Genomic DNA, 20,467 nt, shown 5'->3' with positions numbered 1-20,467 from the left:
CTGTTTCAGCAGTTTCTCTAATAGATTGTCCACGTTCAATATGCAAATTAATAACTAATTTTCGAACTTCAGGCAAAGTTTCTTTTCGTTTAGCATTCATGGCTGCACAGAGCTAAAAAACACAAAAATTCCAAAACAAACTGGAGAGAAATACTGCAGACGATTTTATAAATTATTGCCAATTGCTTTTGAGTGAAAATAAAAACCTCCAAAAATATTTTTATTGTAGTACGTAGTAGTATCTAATGGTGTCCCATCACTTATGTGAGCCATTTTTTGCTCTGTTCTAAACAATTGTATTTTTATTAAATTAATATTTTAATATTTTGAGAAAATGTATGTTATGTAATAATTGATACTAAATTTAAGTATGGAACACACCCACAAAAAATGTTTACATGTTTTTTTTAATTTATTTTATTACAGTTTCCTTTTGTAACGCACAAGTGTCCCATCACTTTTGTGAGACACTGTAATTAATTCTCCGTAAAATTTTACTTGAAATTTAAGGTTAAAAATAGCTGTGGCAATTCAGTGTAAAAACCCATAGACCACATTTGGCGTTATTATCGCTCAAAAAAAAAAGATGCCAAATTTCAAAACGCGAAATTATGTAAATTCGTGTATATCTTAGAAAATTTTGAATAAAAAAGTCTAATTTTTTGCAGATATGCTTAAAAATACACCTACTTTAAGATGATGGAAAAAATTTTATAGGTTATAATTCAAAATGTTTTTCGAAATATTTATAAAAATTATTTAAAAATATAAATTTAAAAAATAAAACACAAACAATGGGTAAATTTTATTTGGAATGAACCTAAATTTCGAAATGTGTGAGAAAAAATCAAAAAAGTTTAATAAAAAAAGAGATATTAATAAATATTTGCCAAATTCAATTAACATTGAGGAGCTAAAATTTTGAGAGCTAATATTTTAAAAACTACTCGTACTATTTTTACAAAACTTGGTATTCTGGCATAATTTGAGTCGTAGAATCGAAATATGGAAAAACGTTGGTATGTTATTTCAGAAGAAGTCAGATTTTGTGTCAAAATACCTATGTCAGAATAGTGCTATATATAAATATAATATATATCCTAAGTCGCGATTTCGAGACATGAAAAACACAGTTTGAATTTTGTCAATCGGCACAGTAGAAAGGGAGATATAACACTGTCCCATTTTTTTTTTTTTGAGCAGTGTACATCTAAGTGTGTTATCTTGAGGTGTAATTTTTTATCTCTTTAGAGATTTATCTGATGCTTTTATCTTTACTTTATCTCTAAGGGCCACCCCAATCTACTTGCTGTTTTACTCAGTTTTTACAATGTGATTTTTTTTTTGCCCTCTTTTTAAAATGTGTTAAAAATAAAGCTTGGTATTAGCATTGAAAATGCTTATGGTATAACTTTCTGTTGCTTTATCACGGTGATATCATTAAGTGAAAACTTTGCATCTTACCCCACTTTTAATATGTTTCGCGCAACACAGAAGTAGGATCATTTTCTTGATCATCGAGGGTCATTGGTGATAAAGATTAAATAATGGAAAATATTTAAATGTTTTTAGAACTCCCTGAGTGTTAATTATACGGCATAGGTTACATCTAAAGACCTTGAAAAATTATATATTTCTAGTTTGAGTGTAACTTGAGACATTATTCATCATCTACGGTATTTTCTTCAGATAATTTGTTTGGAAACCGAACTCTTCGTGAAATGGGGCGTTCGTGATTCGAAGTTCCCTTATATTCATATAATAATTAATTACTATTTCATGCATTATTATATCAAAATATGAAAGTCTAAAATGAAGTATCTTGAGGTGTAACTTTACATCAATATGCAAAAGGATTAAAAGTAGGATAACTTTCTTAAAATATGATGTTGATACTGATGTCATACATAATTATATTTCATGTAGTCATTATAAATTTAATAAACGTGTAAATTTCTCTGTCTTCAGTTCTTGTAAGTTATTTAACAAAGGAAACAAAATTTAAATAACTGTTCATTCTGTTCGAACTTTATGCATGCTACAGAAAGATCAAGATAGTACAAAACGTACAATCTTGCTAGAGAAGAAAAAAATATTTTCTGGTTAATCTTTAATTGAGAATGCGAGAATGGCGACTTCTGGCGAAATATATATCAGATGTCAGTCAAAAAGGCTATAATCAATGAAATGCGGTAGTTTTGTTCAATATTAAAAAGGGAGAAGTTTTTCATTAGTAATGTTTAAATGTCGCTAGCATTTGCCAAGCCAGACCTTGCACCTCCAGCTGAAGGATTAACCATTTTTATTACAGCTGAGAGGAATTGCACTATGGATGAATTTTTGTGCACCTTTTCAAAACGCTGTATTTCTCGCCGATGGTTATGTGATAATTATGATGACTGTGGCGACGCAGCTGATGAAAATATCACAAACTGTATTTCGAGAACTTTACATCGTATTCCACTAAAAATTGAGCAAAGTTAGTGTTCAGTTTTGTTTCTTTCATTCAATGCATTCCATTTCTTGGATTCACATTTTGGTATTAAGAATTAATGTTCTTTTTTTTTTCTTTTTAATTTTTGTTACAGTTGAGGAGTGCAAGGATTTTCTTTGTGCATCCGGGGAATGTTTGCCGTGGTCCAAAGTTTGTGACTTTCAAATTGATTGCGCTGATTTATCTGATGAAGGCAGTTTGTGTACCAAAGTTTGCGCCAGAAATGGTGGGTGTTCTCAGAAGTGCATTAAGACTCCTTATGAACCTAAGTGCTCATGTTTTAATGGTTTCAGTCTGACGTCCGATGGTAAAACGTGTGAAGATGTGAACGAATGCCTCATTTATGGGAGCTGTAGTCACTTTTGCAACAATACGAAAGGAGGATTCAAATGCAGCTGCGCCGAAGGGTACTTTTTGGAACATGATCATCGCAGATGTAAAGCCATTGGTGGGCCAGCCACACTTGTTTATATACTTTCAGATGAAATAAGAGGAATAGATATGAATACACATACCCCGAAAGTACATCTCAGAACTAAGAATTCTCTATTAAGAGGAATAGACTACAACTCTTTTGATGGAGTTTTCTATTGTTCTGATCGATTTCAGGTAAGAAAAGATATTATAGATTGGACATTGAACTCTAAAGTAATTAATACAGCAGGTTTTGTTTTACAATATAGGTGTATTTGCTAATGCAGATAATTCACTACCGAATTTTCTTCAAATTCGTAATTTCAAGCACTAATTTTTCTTCTTCAAATTAGAGCTTCACATCTTCCGGGTCTTCGAAGTAAGTTAAGTCCAAAGTTAGTAAACAGATAGGTTATGTTCTTTCAAACCTTTCTCCTTCCGGCATTCGAGCAAGATCTTATTACACAAGCCCTTGCTAACATCACTGTTGCTCTTACGCTGAAACGTCACGTGATCAGGAAAGACTGGAAAGTGCGTTGTGCTACTGTTAATGTGATGTACATTAAACACTTTTATTGTGAATTTTGTTGAACCTGATTGAATGTTAGTATTTTAAACAAATTTAAACGTAACGTGTACGTTTTTGCGGTGATTATTAAATTTTTCATACAGGATTATACTGCGTTTTTCATTTGAGCTTCTTCCTGCGAATGGCCTGATAGCTTTAAATCCAGAGAATTATCATGCTAAAAATAAAATAGACAGAAATAAATACAAAAATGCTGAAATTTTCTCTCATGGGGAAATATTTTTCCTAAATTATTAATGTAAAGAAAAGCAAGTAAAACTTTAAAAGAAAAAAAATCACAAATTGCAAATGCCGCTTAGAAAATGATCGAGCAATGACAGTGCAAAGTCCAAAGCGACTCTCTACAAGCCTTTCTTGATCACGTGACCTCCCAAACTCCTTTCCATAGCAGGGCCAGTATCACTTAGGCCTTGCATTCGAGGCATTGACATATCTTATCTACTTGCTCAGTGTCGTGGCTTTACGTTACATCACGTTACAAACTTTAGTCAAAAAAGTAAGAGAAACGAGAAATCTTGGATTAGATAAGATATCGACGTCATCATGCCGGTCAAGAAGAACAAATCTTTTAGTACAGAAATCTTGGTTAAAGCTTCCACACATGATATCAACCCTGGATTATCTTCATACGTTCAGCTTTTGGTTAAGGGTACCATGCCTGAAAGCTTTTATACTTCAATGTGGGAAATAAGAAAGTTGCTGCATGCATCGATATCGGAACACTTCCTATCATTTATTTTGTTACTGATTTCAAATAATGTCTTTGATTAATGTTTTTGATTTATTCTTTAAGCATTTAGATAGGCAATATTTAAAATTCTTCCTTTAAAGATAATAGTTTTAAAATACTATTTATACATGTAGTGCATGATATTATTAAGATAGTAAGATTGTTGCTTTGAGAATAACATTTTCCTTTGTTGCATAATTTGAATAGAAATTTCACTTAAACAATTCAATGCTTCTTTCGTTTTCAGAAAACTATTAACAGCTATACTGTTGATTCAAATAGACAAGATAAACTGATCAGTTGTGAAAAAAGTCCTAGCTATGTAAGATGGGATTGGATTACCAAAATCATTTATTATGTTGAAGATGACGGTACTATCAAAGCCTGCAGCAAAGATGGAAAATACTGCTCATCGTTATTAAAACCTGTGGCCTTGTACCTGAGTGGTTTCGATATATCACCAACATACGGGTAAATTACGTCAGGAGATTTTTTCCTATATTAAATTTCATTCATTTTCTTTATATGTCTAGAAAATTGTAATTATTAATAATTTAAAATTAAAAAGGATTTAATTAAAAATAATTCGTATAATTTAAATTATTTAAATTTAATTACAATTGTAATTATAATTAAATTTAATTACTATTTTGTCAATAAGAGCGAACACATATTTGCTTGAATTTCAAGTAATCAGTTACGGTAGAGTTGACTTAAATTATTTCCTTGTTTTACCCTGTTAAAGTAAGATTCATCATCTTAGAAAATATACTGTTATTTCTTTTTTAGATTTATGTTCTGGTGCGTGGGGATCAGAAGGCAAAAGTGGAGTTCTGGAATCATTGAACGAGCAGAAATGGATGGCTCTAATAGAACAGCAATAATTTCCGAGAACATATTTAATCCACTCTCACTTACTGTTGATTTCATTCCAAAGCTTATATATTGGTTTGATTCTAAGTATAACATTCTGGAATGTACAGATTTTCATGGTCAGAGCAGGTAAGAAGAAAGAATTTACGTTTTCCATTGAACAATGAGTTTATTTGGCCTGCCATTCTTTAGATTTCAAGAAAATGGCAAAATTACGTGATTAAAAACTTATTATGAAGTGTTTGTTGTCGTTTTCAGAACTAAACTATTTTTGAATACATATGACTGGTTTTACATCGAAATACAAAATTTGAATGATTTAGATTCGTTTTCGTGTCTTAAATAGTTGCGAACAAAATAATTGTGAAAAGACATAAGAGAAAATCTTTACGAAGTTAATTTTGTGAGGTTCTCTCCCATAATTAAATCCAAAAGCCAATGTTAAATATAGGAAACATTGAGAAGTATGAGGCGTTATGTTCTAGTATTTCAGGAGTCATAACTTCACATAACTCTTGTTTCTTGACATTTCAAAATGCGTAAGAGCATGAGCAATGACAATATAAGTCAATGATTTTCAGATTCTCTGTCACTAGAGGATTAAATCGGAGAGATAATTAGCCAATGATTTCTCAACCTCTTGTCTTCTGCCTTAAGGTATCCAATAACTGAAATATAATTGAAAAAGGTAAAATAATGTGCCTAATTCACTGTAGAAGGATATCCAGGCAAAAGAAGATGGCACAGAATGCTCTAAAACTCTCATCTAGACAAAACTCATAAAAACTTGTAGCTAGCGAAATCTTGGTCCTTGGGCATGGAAACTGATAATTTTATTTGTCCTTAGAGTTCAAGGGATAAAGGCATAATTGTTGCCATACAGGTAATGCCTAATTAGCCATTTATGTTTTCGATATTCCTTTTATGATATTAATTAAATATGTTAATAAACAATTCTGCAGTTATAAATATAGAGCATGCACCGTTCTCAACACAACCTAACGTAGTGTTGTAACTGTATTCTCAAAAATGCAAAACAGTCTTGTATATAAAAAAGGCAATTCCATGCCAATGTGCTTTTCTAATATACAGATTGATTCAAAAATATCTGATAAAAATATAGAGGAGACCAAAATAAACAGATTTTATAATGGAATATAGGCACGGACATGACGCATTGAGGCAGTAAATAGCACTGCTGTGCAGTAGGTAAAAACATTCTGATGCTGCAAATCGTCATTCAACTGTGCAAATTTCGAGGATGCGTAACTATACTAAAGCAGAATTTCCTGATGTGCATTTTATGTGTAGGGCTTCACATAAAATGAAATACTAGTGTTTCAAAGAAGTATTTATGAATTGTTCGCCGTGTCTTCGAGTAGAACCATAAATAAAATGCACATCGGCGGTTTCTGTTTCGAAATTCGCAAAGGGAATGACAATTTATGGCAGAACAATGCTTTTACCTTAAAACGCTCAATCGTGTCTTTCACCTCAATGCTTTATCTCCGCAACCACATTCCTTTACAAAATTTGCTTTTTTCGGTCCCCTCTACCTGCCTTACCAATTCTGACAGATATTTTTAATAACTGTAAAAGGAAAACTTCTCTTTTTAATTATTTTTTATAAGAATTAAGTTCCGAAGCGAATTCTTCTAAGAATTGAAAGAACTTTTAAAATCAATTGTAGATATAACAGTTGTAAAACTTGTTTTTTATACTTATACTTCCAGGAAAGTAATTTTGATCAGCCACGCCTACTCTCCATTAACCTTCACAATATTTGAAGATTATGTGTTCTTCGCAGATTATAATACTGATAGCCTCATACGGTGCAACAAATTCACTGGCGTAAATTGTGTACAATTCCATAAAGGGAATGGCCGTTATGTTGAAGCTTTGATGGCTGTACATGTTGCTCAACAACCTGAAAGTAAGTTGCCTAGTATCTTCATTGCCCTCTAAAATTCTAAAACAAATTTCTAGCTAGAAATGTATTTAAGACACATTATAGTCTGAAGCAACACTTACATGGTTCATATTGTAACAACGCAGAATAATAACGAAATATACCATTCAATCGAAGGCTATACCAAAACACATTTTTCAGCTGGAATCTTTCTCTTAATGTTGCATCGTGACACGTACGTTGAAAGGGGAACTACTAGGAAATCGAAAAAGTAATTTTAATCATTTATCCTTTTCATGTGTGTTAGAGCTTAACAATCTCCTCGCCATGTTTCAGCACTGAAAAGAGAATTTGTATTCCCATAAATGTCTCTAATCACACGAATTTTATCACATATTAAGCTAAATAACCTCGTATAAATGAAGATTCTGGTAAAAAGCTGATTGAGGCGAAGCATACCAGGATTATCTGCCTAAGGGAAGGGATGACGTAGTGGAGGTATTTCTAAAAGAAACTGACACTCCCTTAATGGCCGAATGGTAAAAACAACGGTAAACTAGTACTTCGATTTCATATAAATTCGATTCCAGGTAGATGGGCTAACTGCAAGGTTTGTTTTTATAGTTTCCCCATATGTAACTTGAATACGAGAGAGGTTTTCTCCGAAGGTCCTCCATTAAGGCATTCCTTCCCTTAGACAAATAGCCGTTGGGGATTTGGCATATTCAAATAACCTATCCCCATCTATACGTGAATACGAGCCAGATTTTCTCTGGAAAGTCTTCAACGAAGGCATCTCTTCACTTAGTAAAAAAGATCTTTGCCATATATCTAGTAACTTAAAGAAAATTGTCTATTTTTTCACATTAAATATGGAGAAAACAATGAAACTCTCATATAATGGACCATTTGGCCAGAATCGGAGCTCAAGTCGAACTTTTAATGCCTACCGATTTCCTCCGCTTGGTCATTCAATGGCCAAAAAACGTTTTATGAGCAATTTTGTTTAACGGCGTGAACCGGAAGTTAGATATTTTGGGCCTGTAGTGAGCCTTTGAAGGAATAAATCTAAAGATTTCATTTTCTCAGTGATTTGTTTTATTTTAAATCTATATATTAAAATTATGCACAGCAAAAGTGTAAATGCGAATGATGATTTTACGGCAAGTTCTATTGTAGTAAACTAAACATTCTCAAACTTGCACACGTTTATATTCGGAGCAGCTATGAGAATTACATTATTTAATGACGCATTTATGGGCTTGCTAAACTTATTTTCAATATGAGATAAATACCACTGACATTGCATTGAGCAGGAATTTAAGAAAAAGAAAAAAAAATTTAATTGCAAAACCATGACTCTTCGTGGCATTCCATAAGTTTCTCAAAACTCTATTGTAAAGCATTACATGCTATTTGAAAGAAAAACATGATATATGTGGAAAACAGCAAGATATGACTTACAAACATGACAACCTTAGAAATTAGAAACGTTTCTTTCATTCAGAATTAGTTTTGTGAAAACTTGTTTTTTGAAAAAAAAAAAGTGTTTTTTTAACTATTGATGGTGACAGACGTAATTCCAAAGGTTACGCATAAAACTGAATTTTACCTTCCTTCCTTACGTAATCAGATACATGCTCTGAACTGATAATTTTCTGAAATTTTAATTACGAGTTGAGCTATTACATTTTGGACTCGAAAAGAAGAAAATATCTTATATATGCAACATATTTTGGCATCTTTTTCATATCGAATGCATGACTATTTCTCAAGTATCCCAGTTCACTGCACACTAAAGATCCGTAAGTTTAAACATAAGTTTAAAAATGGCACAGCGTGTGGAATGTGCATTATAATTGCAAACAACAAAGTGTCTACAGGATAAGCAGGGTTTAATAATGATTGTGATGTAACCTTGAAAACCCAGGTTGTGTATCCTGTATATGAGAGTGTGTCCAGCCAGATGCGATCAAAAGCTTTGGCTATGTCTGGAAAAGAGGTGGGGGAGGCTTCCAGTAATTTTTGTGCTTTGTTTTCCATTTGAGATATACTCCGCAACTCTATGCAATTGGTTGTCGCAGTAAGTTGGCGTCAGAAACCAAACTAGTTGGAGTTTTGATTTATTTAATTATGACAAAGCACTCGAGGGCTGTTTACCTAATGGCAGGGATACCTTCGTGGAGGACTTTCTAAGGGAAACTGTCTTGTATACCCATTATACATGAGGGAAATCATAAAAACGCCCATGCAGCCAGCCCGTTCGCCGGCATTCGAACTCCGGACCGAACTAGCAGTGTTCAGCGACTTTACCGTTCGGCCACTGGTGGGCAAACCATTCATTTTTACAGATTCAGAGAATTTGCTTAGAGGAGGTAATTGGCTGATAGGATTCTGGCGAAGTTTGTGGTTTTATTGGTTTAGTATCGGCATAACCATTGCTCCCTTCCTTAAGTTTGGAAAATATTGTTGCTTAATAACAGTGTTTATGATCTTGTTTAGCTTGAAAAATCGAGTCAAGCGGAAATTTTTTTAGCATCTCCCTGTTTTTTATTCTATCGATCACATGGCTTTTCTTGATTCGAAGTTTCTTAATATAGCCAAATACCTTCGTAAGTAAAACTGGTGTAATATTGTCAGTGACTGGTAATGTAGGGTATTGTGAAACGAATGTGGAAACTACATATTCTGCTGGCGTGTCATGAATGTTGTTTGCTCAGAACTGAGATTTCAGATCCTTTGAGGCTTTTAAGTGGCGGAATGAAGTTAAACATTTCTTACATAGAGAGAGAACTCTCTATAGAGGGTAGTCATCAGTTGAAATATAAGTGATATAATTGCATCAGTCCAGTTGAGCTCGTTCATTTGTTTGATACCTGACTGCATTATATAGTCGATTCATTAAGGCTTTATCTGCCGGTTTCTAGTTCGCTGATATTTTCTTCAAGTTGCATAACGCTTTTTGAAGACAACCACAAGCTGAGGTGTGCGTTTGGTTTTAACCTTGTTCATTTTCCTGCTGCATTTTTCGCAAGTTGAGATAATATTGTTACGGATTTTGAATATATATGTAAATAATTTCAGTGAAATTATATGTCAAATCTTGGACTTATTTTGTACAATGTGACATTAAATGCTTGAAAGAGACAAAATCTGCCGAAAAAAATAAGATTCAGGGGCAAGTCTATTTCACTTTGAGGTAAATATCTATCTCGTTAAACTGGAGAGTTATCGCCAAGCTGGCAATGTTTTTAGCAAATAATTTTTGTCGCCAAACTGGGCGACCATTTGGCGATATTTGGATCCGGTCAGTGTGTAACTGTAATTGGTACTGCAATTGATACCTAAATGTAACTGTAACCGTATCCAGCCTCTAGATGTAACTTTAACCATATATACCTTCCAGTAATTTCGAGAAGTATAAGGTACTAGAGATTTCATGGTGGCCGGTAGGAGCTTCACTCTTACTGCTTAGATAAGCTTTGCACTCCCTGTGTTTAACGTTCTTAGCAGTTTGAAGTTTAGCTACTGAGTGTACTGTGTGATTCTGAGAAGAGTTGTAGGAGTATTTTTGTGGAAAGGTCCAGAACTGTAAAGTGTTCCTTTTCGTAAAATAAATTTTCTTTGTCATCGCTTATGTGTGCATCCAATCTATTACGAACGCACGCAGCAATATCATCCAGGAAATCGTTAAATAAACTGGCAATGCCATTCTCTGAGTGTAACGTTGAGATAGTGTACTAAGTACTGTTTAGATCTTTATATAGTCAGTCAGAGAAGAAGGCGTTTTTGTCTGGTGAGATACAGCAACTGCTATTAAGGATAACCCCGATTCGATGATGACCAGATAATAAAAATTTTATATGGGCTATCTTTAGAATTCTTGATAAAGTGCTTTGTCTTATTTTTTTAATATTCTCCATGCAATTGTTTTTTAAATGTGTGTGTGTATGTGATTATGGCAAAACCTCGAGAGCTATCTGCCTAAGGGGAGGGATGCCTTCGTGGAGGACTTTCTAAGGAAAACTGGCTCGTATACACGTTACACATGGGGAAAACCACGAAAATGCCCATGCAGCCAGCCCGTTCGCGGGATTCGAACCTCGGACCAAACTACCAGTGTTCAGCGACTTTACCGCTCGGCTGCTGGTGGGCCCAATTTCTTTAAAAATAATACAGAGATAACATTTGGGTGCAACATCTTATTCGTGTTGCCATTTATTTTTTATATATTCGCTATATTATTTCCTTAAAAATAATATATGGCGATAACATTTGGTGGCAACATTTGAAAATTGATACGCACCCAAAGAAGATACATATAAAAAGGTGAGCTTTAACACTAACAGCACTTCCAGTGCTAATAAAAATAAAATGAGATCCATGAGCTACATAATGGCACATGGATTTAGTACGGGCTATTTAAATATTCTCAATGAAAAGCTTCAAGGAAAAAAATTAATTTATCAATAACATGTATGTTTGATAAGGTAATTAATGTAAAATAACACGCAGAACAAATATTAATTTAGAAGTAAAACAACAAAAATCAGCTTTGTATTTGGAAATATTCACAGGATTTGCAAATATCAGTTTGATGTTTGGATGATGAAACAATTTGTCGTTTTACTTCTAAATCGGTGTATGTTTGTATTAAATCTTTTAAAGTTAACCCTCTGACTGATCCGGATTTTTGCTAAGATGTCGCAAATTTTCCAAAGCTGCCGTGAGAAAGAATTATTCCTTGCTTTTATATAAAAATGCATCTGGTAATTTATACCTTTATTTAGGTACTTTTAATACATTGCCTTAATTTCTTGACATATTTTAAGATATACGTATATATATGTCCTTACAGACATCACAAAAAATATTCTAAGCCGTATATATATATATATACAGTTTTTGCCGGTCGTAGAGTTTTAAACTGCGCGGGAAACGCTACTGGGATAAAAAAAAACCTACGTTTCAAATTTTACCTTATTATTTCAAATGAAAGATCTCAAGAATCTATAAGGAAATATGTATTTTGATTTTGTTAAAGTTTGTAATCTTGGCGAAAAATTCCTGGAAAATATCACGATTCCATATTTGTAGGCCAACTGGGTTCTTTTCTCATACTTTTTCAATTTTCTGTTGAGGAAAAAAACTGTTCATATGTAAATATACTCTCCTAAATAAAGTTGTTATTCTTATAGCAAAAATTTGTAATTAAGGATATTTTTCTTTTGACAAGTACGAATAAAAGTTAATCAAATTTGTGTTTTCAAGTCTTTGATTAAGATTTATATCGGTGTAGTGTAAATTAATTAGCATTAATATGAGATTAATTATAATGATAAGAATTTGAAAGAGAATTTTAAGTTATAGTGAGTTGGATTTTGCATTATTTTCATTACTATTAAAATGAAATAACGCCCTAGAAAATTTACAAATGGGATTGCTTAATTAACGCGATGATATAAATTTTATTCAAATATTTGAATAGATTTTATTAACTTTTATCCGTACTTGCCAAAAGATAATCATCCTAAATTACAAATTTTTGTAATAAGAATAGCTGTTTTGCTTAGACGTACATTAAACTTGAAAAGTGTTTTTCGCAGTTGAAAATTAACAAGAAAAGAACCAGATTGATTCGATGAGCATTTACAATTCTTGATGTAGATAGTTACTAGTAATTTTTCTACAAGCTTACAAATGTAAATCAAAATGACATCAAATGCTCTACACAGATCTTAAATTGCGACGGAGCTCGGCATCGGTTCTTTCTGAGGTAAATCGTCATTCTAGTAGCGCACCGGAACGTAAAATCATTACGTTCCGGTGCACCATTTACGTAAAAGAAATTCATCTTCAGCGTGCAAGTTTTCTTTTAAAAATAAATATGTGTTCAAAATCGAGTATAACATCTGAATCCATACCTGTCTTTCTCTGAAAACACGGACGAAGGTATTAAGACTTTTAAGGCGAGAAAATCTCCCAGCCACATGTCAAAAGTTCGTTGAATTCAAACATTCGTTGAAGTGTTACAAAATCTGAAATCGATAATAAAACAAATTTCAAATTAAAATTAGGGTTTTCACATGACCATATTCTATGGAAGATTACGTTATTCAAATTTTGATGGCTCTAGGTACCGTTGTTTATCACAATGAGAGAAAGATACATACTTTTATGCAGATTCTTCATTATTTAATTTCTTTAAATATAAAACAGGGCGATAATATATGGTGACAACGATTTGAAAAGTGATACAGCCTTTTAAAGATTTCGACGCAAATTGCCAAAAAGAAATGAATAGTCTTTCAGGGCAAATTTGCCCTTTGGACTAAAAAATTCCAGTCTGTTAGCTGCTTATTCGACCGCATATAATTCGAGTTTGAGATCATTGCCTTTAATTATTTAATACCTAATTAAAATATACATGTAATTTAATTTTGGTTTACTCTAATAAGTACAAAGATACCACTCACTTAAAATAAAATTTCTATGCTGAATGGAAACAATTTACAGAATTTATATAGTCCCCTTTTAAGTACGTTATTGCCAGCATGTTTTGTATTTTAAAAATAAAATAATTTCATTTTAAGTTCCTAGGTGACTACTAATTACTTGTTAACTTACTGTTATTTTTTTTCGCATTACCTCTTAGGTATAAACCGCTGCGCATCCAATCAATGTTCTCAACTCTGTGTACCGACTCATTCAAGCTACGTTTGCCGTTGCAGTGATAACTTTACCCCGCGTGGGAACAAATGCGACATTGTGATGACCACGAGCTCAACAGCTAGGCCAAAACTGTCTTGTCCTCACGCCCACTGTCTACAAGGAGCCCGTTGCATTGTAGTAGGAGAAAAGTTTGCTTGCCAGTAAGTAATAAAAATATATTTGCATATTTACATTCAGCACAGGTTTCTACAACAGGTAATAACTTGTGATGGCTTGGAGATCGACCAAAACTCGCACTAACAGCTCCACATATTGGCTACTGATCGCGGTGCAATATGTAGTTTCTACGCCACAGCCCCCGGTTTCTCGTCCCAAGGGAGTTTTTAGCTTCAAAGGCACCTAGATAGGAATGGGCGGTATAAAAAAGGGAGCGAACGCCGGATACCAAGAGGATTCCTTGGTTTGCTAACAAATTTTGCTTGGTGGATTTAATTTCGGGAAAGCTCCCAAAAGCAGCTTCCCAACGTTGGAATACATTTGTGAAGGACCGTATTATAGCTGTAACTCCCTACACGCTGTCAAAAACTCATCATAACCTGTGATAGTACTGATAATTAAACTACTATATTGCTCTCTGAGATACTCTGATCAATACGATTGCAGCTGCAATCAGATATTAATTTATATAGCCATTAAGTTTTTCATTTCGTAGCATAAATACGTAAAAACTCATCTATGTACACACAGGGATTCGAACCACGGACCTTCCGACTGTTAATCAGACGTGCTGGCCAATTACATCCCCAGCGCACTCATTGGGAAAGGTCATATATGTCACTAAAACTGTAGTACTTAGATTACATACCAGGTATTGTTTATATGATACTTAACCAAAAGCTGTAAATAATGTATATGCAGACATCTAAGAATCGCAGTATTAACACAGAATTACAGGGATTCGAAACACGGACCTTCCGACTGTTAATCAGACGTGCTGGCCAATTACATCCCTAGCGCACTCATTGGGAAATGTCATATGTCACTAAAACTGTAGTACTTAAATTACATACCAGGTATTGTTTATATAATACTTAACCAAAAGCTGTAAATAATGTATATATAGATATCTAAGAATTGCAGTATTAAAAGAAATGTTAAACATATTGAAAATAATAAATCTAAAATTTGCATGATTCTAATCGGTAAACACGCATACAGTAAGTAGTCTGTTATTTATATGCAAAGTATTTCCCTTTGACGTGAATTAAAAAGAATTATGATGCATTCTTTAAGATTCAATGAGAAAAAAAATTCTTTGCAGGCCTAATATATTTCAATAGTATTCTAGCCCTGACTCAAGAAATTATCAAATGATAGTATGCTTTCCAAGCATTGAATTAAACTGTGGCAAAGCACATTGCGGCTATTTGCTTACGAACAGGGATGGTTCAGTGGAGGACTTTCTAGGAGAAAGTGGAGAGTATTTACTTTAGATGTAAGAAATATTTTAAAAACTTTATAGTCATTGTTTTTTTAAGCAGGAGACACAAAAAATGAACAATGCCCTCGCAGGGAGTGCCTCTCGAATACGCGCCGAGTGTGCTACCGTTACAATACTGGATGCAGGAAGAAAAAATTACGGGGAAATCGTAGAGCGAAGTGCTAGTGTTTTGCAACTTAAAGCCACTTTTTGCTAGTCAGCCCGCACGTGTTAAGAAAATTTTATGGTGTCTCTCCGTTATGGATAGGGTTAAACTATTTGATGATGGTAAAGTACACTCTGTCTATAGGGACTGTCAGTTACTTTAAACTAAAGATACTCATTAAATCAGATAAATGAGACCGCTCGCTTGAAATTGACAGACAAGGAGTTTCTTTTTAGGCATAAACATTTTATTTCAATTATTTGCAACAAAACAGCTTCATTACAAATTCATTTTTCTTTTAAAAAATTTTAAAATTACTGTTCCAATCACAGTCTCGCGATAAAGAGGCGTTGCTACTCTTTTTTTAAACAAAGTACTAACTGAGGTAATTTACTTACCTTAATGTTACAACAGGGATAGAAATCTTCGGGGAGAATTTTCTGAAGAAATAAAACGCGCATTTGCTTTATACTTGAAGTAAACTTTAAATTAATTGATACAACCAACCAATTGCCTTTATGAGCTTTGCTTCCATTATTTAATTAAATACAGAAAATAAAATTTTCAAGCATCAGAAATAGCTTCGTTGTTGATGGAATGGAAATACTATCGACTAAATTTTCCAGATTATGCCCAAGTGAAATACAGTACTCGCCGCTTATTGTATTCAAATTTCCAGGAACCAGAATAAATATACACTACTCCAAGTAGAAAAATAACTGTTCATCTCCTCCGCTTGTTTAGTAAATTCGAATTCTTCAATGCTAGGATATCCTATTTAAGAAAGCTATTTGCAGGAAGCTACCTAAGAAAGCTATTTGCAGGAAGCTACCTAAGAAAGCTATTTGCAGGAAGCTACCTAAGAAAGCTATTTGCAGGAAGCTACCTAAGAAAGCTATTTGAAGTTCATCCATTTAATTTATTATGAACTATGACCTATTTATTTTTCAGGTATGGCACTGGTTCAATAAAATGGATTTGGCCGCAGTTTTTCTTCTTTCTTGCCCCTGTACCTATGAGATAGTATTTTCTGAACTCCTTGTTCGAACTGAACCTCAGATGGGCAAACTTTCCTTGCTTTAAGCTTAAAAAGCTTAAAAAAACTCATCTAGAGCAGGGAAGCAGGGATGGGCAACTGTTTTGGCTCAAGGGCCCCTTTCTGGAAGCGGAAGTCAGCGGATAATCGCACCTTTTAAAATGATTCCATGCATTAACTTTGCATTTCAGAAAAATGTATAAATTGTGCAATAAAAATCAATAATCTAAATTAAATAAAGCAGTGGCAATTTTATTCACTTTATTTATTGGGCTAATTTCAATTCATCTACAGCAGCAAGCACATTTAATTTTAAAATCAGTTTAATGAGACAAATGTACCTCCTCACAGTTTTCTACATTTTTTAAAAATTACTTGTTGAAATTCTTATCATATAATGCTATATAATGCGTTATATAGCTATATAATGCATTATACATATATCGAAAAATATGGGTCAAAAAGTCTCATACGTCAATTTAAGTAAGACACAATAACACGCCGAATAAATACTAATTCAGAAGTCAAACAACAAAAATCAGCGTTAATTTGCAAAATTTTCACAGGACTAGTTTCGATGGTTTTACCGAACCATCATCTTCAGCTGCAAAACCGCAAATGAACAAGATAGGAAATAATGCTTAGATAAGATAAGAAAGCCTGGACAAGAATAAGCAAGTGGCGCCATCTGTTGGCGAAACCAGAACTAAAACATAATTTCTCTAAAAGCCGAAGGCAAATTTGGATTGGAATTAGGATCGTTAACTAGAACAGAAAGATTTTTATGAATGTGAAATGCCTCTAGAAAATCCAGTTCTCCAATGGAAGATGTTTTTTGAATAATTTTGGCAGCAGAAAAATTGAAAGTGTGATTTTCGGACCAACAATGTTGAGCAACAGAAGACTTCTGTGTTTCCTTTTTTCTAACATATGCTTCATGTTCTTTGACACGAAATTTTAAGGCTCTCTTAGTTTGGCCAATGTAAATTAAACCGCACTGGCAAGGAATCCTATAAATACCCCAGGAATTCATATCCGGAATGGGGTCCTTGAGTATAGAAGTTGGAATTTTATTGATGGGAGAGTAAACAACCCGAAAGTTAAATTTCTGCAAAATATGTGCAACTTTATAGCTAATTGATGGAAAGAAGGGAATGACAACAGAATTTTTATATTAGGAATTTTTATATTTATATTTATTTTAGGAGATTATAAAAATTCTGTTGTCATTCCCTTCTTTCCATCAATTAGCTATAAAGTTGCACATATTTTGCAGAAATTTAACTTTCGGGTTGTTTACTCTCCCATCAATAAAATTCCAACTTCTTGTCATTCCCTTCTTTCCATCAATTAGCTATAAAGTTGCACATATTTTGCAGAAATTTAACTTTCGGGTTGTTTACTCTCCCATCAATAAAATTCCAACTTCTATACTCAAGGACCCCATTCCGGATATGAATTCCTGGGGTATTTATAGGATTCCTTGCCAGTGCGGTTTAATTTACATTGGCCAAACTAAGAGAGCCTTAAAATTTCGTGTCAAAGAACATGAAGCATATGTTAGAAAAAAGGAAACACAGAAGTCTTCTGTTGCTCAACATTGTTGGTCCGAAAATCACACTTTCAATTTTTCTGCTGCCAAAATTATTCAAAAAACATCTTCCATTGGAGAACTGGATTTTCTAGAGGCATTTCACATTCATAAAAATCTTTCTGTTCTAGTTAACGATCCTAATTCCAATCCAAATTTGCCTTCGGCTTTTAGAGAAATTATGTTTTAGTTCTGGTTTCGCCAACAGATGGCGCCACTTGCTTATTCTTGTCCAGGCTTTCTTATCTTATCTAAGCATTATTTCCTATCTTGTTCATTTGCGGTTTTGCAGCTGAAGATGATGGTTCGGTAAAACCATCGAAACTAGTCCTGTGAAAATTTTGCAAATTAACGCTGATTTTTGTTGTTTGACTTCTGAGTCAATTTAAGTGTTTATTACACGCCAATTTAAGTGTTTATTATACGCCAATTTAAGTGTATTAAGCTTGCAAGTTACTGTCTGTCAAAGAAGATCTATATTTACTTCTGTTGAGATCCTCAGGCAAGGAAACTTCGCTCACAGATATATGTAGGTCTAAATATAGATAACATTTACCCACCGAATTTCTTCATGTAAATTTTTCAGCAGACAAATGTCGTAGCATTAAATATTTTTTTCACAGTGTGATCTGACTGCATGTCAATAAATTCAAGCTGCAGCTCCTCAGCTGCTATGCCAATGCCAGCAGTGATGGGTTAAGAGAGTCAACTGAATTTAGACTCAGTTTTCTTAGTCTTCAAATCTTCTTGTATGCTTGTTCTCCAAATCTTCTCTTCTTTCGTCGGGTAATTTGAAGCAGGTCCGGCTAACAGTCAGGAAGTACGGCGTTCGAATGAACACTTTTCATGTTTCCTTCATCCACAAACCTGCTGATATAAATATTGGCGGAAGGAAAAGCACAGAAAACATTAATCATGCCTGTAGTCATAAAGGAGATCGGTTTAACAGAAAAATTGTTTTGAAGTTGTTTGGAAACCTGAATAAAACTGAAAAAAAAAAAAAAAAAAAAAAAAAACGGAACGTAAATAAAACCGGAAAGCACATTTTTAAAAATTTTTTTGTGCTTAACCTGTAACAAGTCGAAAATGCCGAAGCGAAAAAGACTTAAACCTGAAAGAAAAATTATTAAAATATCTCCGTGCTCTTGTGCGATCAGGGAAAAACTTCATTTAAAGTAGGAATTTCCTGAACAGCATTGTGCAGTTTACTCAAGCAAAGAAAAGTGTTATCCAAATAGGATGCAAGTTGAAATGAATTGTATGCAGAAAACATTAATAAATAATTAGAATATTATATGTGGCTTAAATAATTTATGCACCATTTAATTTAAGAAGTTCCCGAATTTTATTTCTGCGTACAATATCTGAAATTTTTCATAATGCTTATCAAATAATTTTATTTGTTTGAAAATATTGCTTTCATCACTGATGTTAGTTTCAAGAATATTATCCTGCATTATATAGCATTATACATATATCGCGAAATATGGGTCAAAAAGTCTCATACGCCAATTTAAGTGTTTATACGAAACAATTTATATATTTATACCGTATCCTAATATATACAGTGTCCCCGAAAGTCCTTACACACCTTTCATTTTTGCAACGTTGGTCATAAATATATATCTCCAGTTACAGAGCGGTTTTAAATTACACAAATATTTCGGTTTTGTCAATTTTAATTTAAAAAATCATTTTTGAAAACAAAATATGAAATCAGGGTTTTTACCTACTCTGTCCCTGTACTTTCATTCAAGAAAGTTTTTTACTCATTACAAAAACAAAAAGTAAAATGCACTGAAGTGCCACTAAATTAGGGATAGCAAGGCATTAACGAGTTGGGGCTCCTCTGGCCTTGATAATGGCTGCCACATAAAGAAACATAGATTCAATAATTTGTGGAAGCATTCCACAGAAATGGCTTGCCAAACATCGGATAGAGCTGTCCATAATTCAGAAAGGGTAGCTAGTGTCACGTGATGTGGTTTCACACACTTTTCCAAAGCATCCCAAAGGTGCTCAGTAGGATTTAAGTCAGGGCTTCTAGGTAGCCAATTCATGAAACCTAAATTTTGAATTGTGAAAGAAGGAATCATGTAACTTTAATAAAAATAGATATTAATAAATATATCCCAAACTTAATTAACACTGAGGAGCTAATATTTTGAGAGCTAACTTTTTAAAATGTACTCGAGCCATTTTTACAGAACTTGGCAAATGGGAAAAAAATCCTGTTTTGTGTCGGAATGTCTATGGTAGTGCAATGCTTTATATAAATCTAATATATATCCTAAGTCCCACCTTCGAGCCATCAGAAATGCAAGTTAACTTAGTGAATCAGCCAAGTAAAACGGGAGATTTACAACATGCCTTTTTTGGGGAGAGGGGGCAAGCTGTATATATCTATGACCAACGATTGCAAGTCATGGACACTATGTATATTGTAATATGTATAAAAAATAATGTTTTTAAATACAACTAGTAATTTCATTTGACTAATTAACTAATTATTT

At 33.4% G+C, this 20,467-nt stretch overlaps 1 protein-coding gene across 4 annotated transcripts in view; it reads left to right on the top strand.

Annotated features, from left to right (window-relative positions):
• LOC118188187 (vitellogenin receptor-like) overlaps nt 1-20,467 on the top strand; it is a 139,836-nt gene that overhangs the window by 106,317 nt on the left and 13,052 nt on the right. For 2 of the 4 annotated variants that reach the window (XM_085813367.1, XM_085813366.1), the window contains 6 exons: nt 2,312-2,479; nt 2,589-3,103; nt 4,475-4,698; nt 5,017-5,229; nt 6,834-7,033; nt 13,665-13,881. In XM_085813367.1, coding sequence (XP_085669493.1) covers nt 2,312-2,479; nt 2,589-3,103; nt 4,475-4,698; nt 5,017-5,229; nt 6,834-7,033; nt 13,665-13,881 — 1,537 coding nt within the window. Of the gene's footprint in view, nt 1-2,311; nt 2,480-2,588; nt 3,104-4,474; nt 4,699-5,016; nt 5,230-6,833; nt 7,034-13,664; nt 13,882-16,278; nt 16,571-20,467 lie in introns of those variants that run through there. The other 2 variants (XM_085813368.1, XM_085813369.1) reach the window with 2 other exon arrangements.

Source organism: Stegodyphus dumicola, chromosome 3, assembly GCF_044657685.1.
Source record: "Stegodyphus dumicola isolate Sdum_Otavi_A_Nest chromosome 3, ASM4465768v1".
Taxonomy (NCBI): domain Eukaryota; kingdom Metazoa; phylum Arthropoda; class Arachnida; order Araneae; family Eresidae; genus Stegodyphus; species Stegodyphus dumicola.
The sequence above is the reverse complement of the archived record's forward strand: the minus strand, read 5'-3'. Positions and strand labels throughout refer to the sequence as shown.